The 7,507-nt window shown below is 32.5% G+C and overlaps 1 protein-coding gene across 1 annotated transcript; it reads right to left on the bottom strand.

Moving 5' to 3' along the window:
* Window positions 1–4,074: 4,074 nt before the first annotated feature.
* On the bottom strand, window positions 4,075–6,822 carry LOC108465333 (CAAX prenyl protease 1 homolog). The gene is made up of 9 exons (XM_017765658.1): window positions 6,810–6,822; window positions 5,776–5,923; window positions 5,574–5,658; window positions 5,396–5,491; window positions 5,233–5,296; window positions 5,007–5,107; window positions 4,737–4,825; window positions 4,522–4,633; window positions 4,075–4,137 (listed from the first exon to the last, which is right to left on the bottom strand). The coding sequence occupies exons 1-9, from the start codon at window positions 6,820–6,822 to the stop codon at window positions 4,075–4,077; spliced, it is 771 nt and encodes a 256-aa protein (XP_017621147.1).
* Between the last annotated feature and the right edge of the window lie 685 nt (window positions 6,823–7,507).

The raw sequence follows: 7,507 nt of genomic DNA, 5'->3' as shown, positions 1-7,507 counted from the left end.
GGATTACCAGTCCAAGCTAAATCCCTTATAGCGAAAAACACCCTTAATGAGCTCGAATCTGAATTACCAGTCCAGGCTAAATTTAGACCCTAATAGGATTACCCGTCCGGGCTAAATCCTCAATGCACATATATTCTTTGAGAGGCTTGATCATTCAAGGAAAACCCGTCCGGGCTAGATCCTTTCCATACTCGAGATCACGAATTACCCGTCCGGGCTAAATCCTTACAGAAACACATGCAGGATCTCAATTCACATATAAAACATGGTTTATCCATCGAATCCCCTTTTTAACCTCAACCGAGATGCATTTCATGCATTTTCATACCATCGATAAATGCAAATATCATGCATTCATAATTCATACAATTATGCATATTAGGAGTTTACTTTAAGTTATCCGAACTTACCTGTTACTCTTTTTGGAGTTGTGTTTCGGTTATTCTAAAACCTTGAGTTTACCACGATTGACCTCCGAAATTTGTTCCTCAGGGTCTATAACAGCAAAATTAATTCATTAATACCCCCATTATATATTTCAAGTTTAATACCTACCTCGGTCTAAATGACCATTTTGCCCCTAACCTTTCACATCTTTACGATTTAGTCCCTAGGCTTGTATAATGAAACACATGCAATTTCTATCTTACCCAAGCCTAACTGAACATTTTTATCTCTCATGGCAACCCACATTTTTTATTATTTTCCTCATTTCTACCACACATTTACATCTTTTACAAAATAGTCCCTATAAGGGTTTCTTATGAAAACCAACTTGGAAAAGATGTTTAACACACATTTATCTTTCATATTCTTCCACAATCCATCAAAATACCAATAACTCATGCATGGGTAAATTTTTGAACATGAACCCTAGCATGAAATATGGGTAGAAATGGAGAGAGCAAACTACCGGGATTTCAAAAATACAAAGAACATGAAAAACGGGGCTTGGAAGCACTTACTATTGAGCTTGAAAATTGAAGAAACCCTAGATATGGTGTCCTCCAAATTTCAGCAACTATGGGAAGAAGATGAGCATATTTTTGCTTTATTTTTCCCTTTTTATTTCATTAAAATGCCTAATGACCAAAATGCCCTCATGCCCTTTCTTTAAAATTTCATCCATGCAAGCCCATTTTTGTCTAAAAATTTAGAATTTGGGCAAATTTCTCTCCAAGACCTTTTAATTAATAATCTATAGCAATTTCATACAAATTTCTTCTAGAATCCAAGTTTTGCAATTTATTCAATTTAGTCCCTAATTTCCAATTGGACATCTTATACTTAGGATTTCTTCATGAAACTTTAACACATGCATATATTCATATTCCAGGCCTCATAATAATCATAAAATAAATATTTTGATGTCGGATTTGTGGTCCCAAAACCACTATTCTAACTAGGCCCTATTTCGGGATGTTACAATTATTGTTGGAGTTATTTAAGGACTTACTCTCCTCTCCTTGCGGATCATTTTAAAAGCTAGAGATAAACCCAGCCTAACAATGTTGGAAATAATTAGAAGAAAAGTCATGACTAGGTTGGTTTCTATGAGAGAGGCTGCTGGGAAGTATCCTGAACCTTTATGTCCAAGGATACAGAAGAAGTTGTCTGAAATTGTTAGTCAGTCCAATAAGTAAGTTTTGCTAACTCTTTTTTACTTAGCTTAAATTCTGTTACTTGGATGGAAAAGTTTTTAACTTTAAAATGTTACTTTGTTTGTAGTATATGGCTGGTATATGCTGGAAATGAGAAGTTTGAGGTAGACTGTGGATTAGGCAACAAGCATGTGGTTGACCTCCTCAACTCCTCATGTTCATGCAGAAAATGAGACTTTTTAGGAATCCCATGTAAGCATGATGTTTCTTGCATGCAATTACTTACTGTGAGCCTTGAAACTTATGTCAATACATGTTATACTGTCACTACCCAGTTGAATATTTACAGCCACTTGATTAACCCTGTAAAAGGTAATAGCCCTAAAACTCTAAACCTTTATGAAATATTACTTATTTATAAAATGTGTTTGACATCTTTAAATTTTTGTGTATAGGTCCTATGCAATGGGAACATGTGAGGGACATGGAACCCATTCTTCCTCTCATAATTAGAAGGCCCCCAGGAAGACCCAAACAAACAAGGAGGAAGGAAGTAGATGAAGCAAAAAAGAGTGGACCAAAATTAAGCAAGACAGAACAGCAAGACCGAACAGCAAGCTAACTGCACCAAATGTAGCAAACCAGGCCATAATACAAAGACTTGCAAAGGAATCGTTGTGGGTAACCAAGTGGCAAGCCAATCATCGAGCCTGCAAATTTCAAACCAAGCCACTTCCATGGATAACACATCAAGCCAACCACCCTTAACCTAACCAAGCCACCCTTTCAAAAGGAAATCTGTTTTGTGAACAAAGAATATATCTTTTTGGAAGGGTTGTTGAATCATGTTAACAATAGTTAGATTATACATTTTGTCTTAATTGAGGGTTTGAAACAAAAAATTTTTTTGAAATGTTAAACTATTGAACAATTACTTGAGAAATGTTAGATTATACATATTCTCTCAAAAGGGAGTAAAATAGTTGAACTCTTCTTACATCTTTTAAGGATATCCTCTATATGCCATTTTTTGCCTTACTATGCATTATTTTCAACTCTTTTAAGGATCTCATTTTTATATCTCATAAGTTTATTTTCATCCTCACACTAATATATATAGATAAACTAAAATATATATCTTGTGGAGCAAACTTGTAGAGTAAAATTTTCATAAATTATGCGTGAGGTATTCATGGTAAAGACAACCACATGTGAAATTAAAATTGATTACTTTCATTTTGCAAACCAAATCAGCAACCAATTGAAGTAAAAAAATGTATAAATACAGGATCAAAGTAATACAGTGCCTGTTTATTTCTCTCTCCTTTTTACAATGCCAGTTGAGTGAAAATAATTGTTAACTATAAGACAAAAGATTCTAATTTTTCTAGCATAAAATTGCTAGATTACAGATTTCAAAAACTTAATATCAATCAACATGATTTTGCAGATTTCACAATTCTTAATATTAGTTTGCAAGCCTAAGAAGATTGTAGATTTCAAAAACTTAATATCAATCAACATGACTTTGTTGTATCTCTAAAAGAACATTGAAATAAATAACTTATGAAGTAGGGGTAAATTTGAGAAGAATATGACCAATTCTCAAAGAAAATTAAGGTGCACATAGTATAGAAGGGGAGACGCAGGGATCATAATGCAGCTAATAAGGGTGAATTAGACGAAAGCATTAAATGATTTTTAAAACAAATAAGACACAAGGGATGTATAGTTCAGATATAAAACTTAACTAAATCTACAGCACAAATCTCATGTCTCAGGGAAGCAGTGAAACTGAGCTAAGACACGACTAAAATAATCGAGTTTTAACACCCTTTAGACCATTTCATGCCGGAAAGAAATGCCTCGCTATAATCACTTTCTTATCTGAACATTCTTTGTGCATCCTTCTCCAAACAAAACTCCTAACATTTGCAAGCATGTTTACCTTCTAGTTTGATGCAAAAACAGTAATAAGCTGATTTCAAGGACTGCAATCTCCTAATCATATATTTCATGTTGAGCTCCATGTTGGGAATATCTTGAAAGTTAGATTACTAGAAAGAACAAAGATACAAACATTGGACAAAGGAATTGAGTGGAACCAACCTGACATAATCAAACAAACTGCTAGAAATTTCAGACTATTCTAAATTTGAAATGAATTTGAAGGCATGGACATGTTTAGTTTAGCTCAATAACTCACTGTTAATTTTTCTCCTTTTTTCAAATCAACCAGCAAAACATGACCACTTATTTCCTTTAAAATGAAGACCTAAGACATTTTACTAGAAGGTCTCGCATGCCTCACAATGAAGGAAGAGGATCCTAGCACACAAGCGATAATATTAACCCCTCTACTAAAGAAAAACACAGCATTTTGCACCTATCCTTCGCTCAATACAAAAATCTTAAGATAGGAAAGGGCAGACATAAGAGGCAAAGAAACTTTTACTTAGTATTAGATTCATACCTACTGAATTAATGTATCATAAAGGACAATAGGCTTGTTCTTAAAGAAACAATACATATAGGCCTGCATGATGTTGAAAACATTGAACCATAAGTGGGATGAAAAAGCACTTCTGTAATCAATCTTATTGTGAATGAGGGACAAATATTTATCAAATTGAAATAAAATTAGTTTTTAGGCCAAAAGAAAAAGAAATAGGCTTAGTTTGCTTTTCCTCAATGCTATCAATTGCATTACACAATTCATAACAATAATGTCCCTAGAGTGTGTAAACAATATATTTAGCAGCCACGAGTCTATAAAGTAAGATGATTGAAGTAATCAATGATTGAAGTAATCACTATTAGACTATCAGTTCAAACTTTTACATAAATGGTTTTACAAAAGAAAGACATAGTGTTGTCTAAAATGATAGAATATTAAAAAACTACAAATAATAATACTTACATTGCTATAGCTTGATCTTGTAGATCCATTAACAACAAATAGTTTCTTTAAAGGAAATTTAAGGGAGAAAGCGAGTCTCTCAATCTTAAGTCTGAGCTCTCCTTTAGGAAGCTATTTCCCACAGTGCCATCCAGGGTAAAACAAAAGTAATTAGACTTAGGGGAAATGAGGAAGCTTGAATGAAACTATGACACAATGGTTAAGAAATACTCATAGGGGTGAACTTATTAAAAAGTGGAGCTATCACAAGAGAAAGTACAAACATAAATGCCCAAAGATAGATAGCCAGATAAGGACCTCCACTCTATAATCACAAAATAAAGATTCACCATAGTCAAAGAAGGATAACAATAATAGCAAAAAGACTAGAGAGTAATTAAGACCATAAAATCTCGTTGTTAAGCTAACAATTGTCTGATTATAATAAAAAGGACTGATAATATTTGACCAAAGAGACCAAATTCTAGAAATGTGCACAATTTTACCTGTACTATGACAATAATAGCAGAAACAATAGGTGGACCAAGTACAATAGCAAGACATATTCCTTTGATAAGGTCTTTAAAGAATAACCATATTGTTTGTTGCCAAACATATGAGAAAATAATTAGGAACAACAAGATAGGTGTGATCTTAATATTAAAAAAAGTTCCAAAAATAGCAGTAAACAAAGAAACAAGAAAGAGATTTAGCGATTAAGAATACAAACTTTATTGAAACCATGGCGGGCCTCGATTACAAAAGTTGAATAAAGAGAAAAGGGTAGGTCAGTGATCTGTAATATAAAACCACAAATAAATGGTCTGTGTTAACTTACACAAAATGATAATTGTATTAAAGGATGTAGAAGACAAAGAAAAGATCATGAACTCACTTGTGACCATATCATAGCACCAGCCAAAAATGAAAGGGTGTGCAATATTTCATTCTCTTCAATTAGACCAAGTAAAGGCAAGAAAGTTCCTGATTTCTGCAATAAATAACAATTAATTTACAAGATAATGACAATCAACAAAAGGAAGGATCCATTTATTAAACAGCAAACAACTCACCTTCCAAAACCAAGGCAATATGCCAAAGAACAAAATTGCAGAATCTATCAGGATCGTCACAAACTCATGAACAAAATAGAAGTGGCTGCGAAATAAAAGAGATGCATCAAGGACTATGTCAAATCAAGTTAAAAAGAAGCTTGATTATTCCCTAATGTGACAATGTAATCTAGTAAACGATCAACAGAAACAACAAACCAACCTCTTATCGAGACTATAGGCTCGAGACTTTTCAAATTTCTCTTGGCTGATTACTGCTTCCAATGTTTTTGGAAGAGTTGGCAATTTGAGAGTAGCATGTTGTCGTAAGTCTAGATAAGTTTCAAATAAGTACATTAATATCAAAAAACCTATAAATAATAGAGGGTAAGTTGGGAGAGAAAAAGAACAGAGAACTTACAAACTCATAAATAACCATCAAATTAGTACAAGAATGAAAAACAAACTTCTTTAAGAACATAAGTAACCGAGTGATTAACAAGTCCTACAACCTGTGTCATGTACTTTGCACAACACATTCCTTAATAAGCAGGAAAAAAAAAACTAAAAGCCAAAGAGATTGAAATGCAAAAATAAAACCTATAAACAAGCTAAAATTATCTTACAAATCATTGGACCCCCAAAACTAATAAGGTATATTCAGTTCAATCAACAGTTTACAGCAACAAGGGCTATCTAAATATTTGGAATTGTCCTTTTACTTATGTTCCCAGTGTTTTTTTAGCAACCAATTGGAAGATAAACCCCAAAGAACTAGATACAAACCATTTAAGCATGATGAAATATACTCCTTCGATCATCTCTAAAAGTACCCACATGCGCAAAAACACAAAACATAAAACGCCTCAACGTGGCATAAATGCAAGTACATGTTTTGGTTCTTTCGAGTGAAAAATTGCATTATCATGATTCCCAATTTCTTGCAACTTGTAAGCTACTTAACTAGTAGATCAACCCTCATCCCCTTCCGACAATTACTAAACAGGACACTTGAAAAATATAGAATACCCACAAAGGGATTGTGAACAAACAAGTCAATTTAGATCAGAAAAAATCAGATTGAGAAACCAATTATTCAAGAACGTGAATAAGACATAAATTTTTCTTAGAACAAACAAACAAACAAACAAAAATCGGATTTAGCAAACAAGCCACTTGATTTTAAGTCTTAGAAAATAAATTTGTCAGTAAAGAAGACATACTTAGAACATAAATTTGTCAGTAAAGAAGAGATACCTGGAACCTCCATTGAATCCTCTTTTATTTTTGTACGATAAAAAAATTTTGATGATAATAAAATTTTTTTAGTCAAATGAAAAAGAAAGCAAAAAAAAATAGAGGAGATGGACGATTTTTTCAACTAAGATTTAAGGTTTAAAATTTTTAATTAATTAAATTTATTTAATTAAAAATCTATTCTTATCCCATTTGGAAATCCAAGTTGGCACTCAAAATCTAGTTGGACTACCATGTAGGATTACCGTTAAGGAGGTAACAGAACTTAACGGAAGAGTGATCACTTAAAAATTTTTTAGTCAAATGAAAAAGAAAGCTAAAAAAAATAGAGGAGATGAACGATTTTTTCAACTAAGATTTAAGGTTTAAAATTTTTAATTAATTAAATTTATTTAATTAAAAATCTATTCTTATCCCATTTGAAAATCCAAGTTAGCACTTAAAATCTAGTTGGACTATCACGTACGATTACCGTTAAGGAGATAACAGAACTTAATAGAAGAGTGATCACTTCGTAACAAAATAATAATATAAGTGACTAAAATATAACATTTCAAATATAAGTGACTAAAATGTAACCTGAAGCAAACAAAAATGACTATTTTTATAGTTTACCTTTTTTATATTAAGAATGCATTGGTTGTCAAAAGTTAATGGTATGTTCAAAACCCAGAAATTGGACTGAAAATTACAAGGAA

The sequence above is a fragment of the Gossypium arboreum genome, chromosome 13, assembly GCF_025698485.1.
Source record: "Gossypium arboreum isolate Shixiya-1 chromosome 13, ASM2569848v2, whole genome shotgun sequence".
Taxonomy (NCBI): domain Eukaryota; kingdom Viridiplantae; phylum Streptophyta; class Magnoliopsida; order Malvales; family Malvaceae; genus Gossypium; species Gossypium arboreum.
The sequence above is the reverse complement of the archived record's forward strand: the minus strand, read 5'-3'. Positions and strand labels throughout refer to the sequence as shown.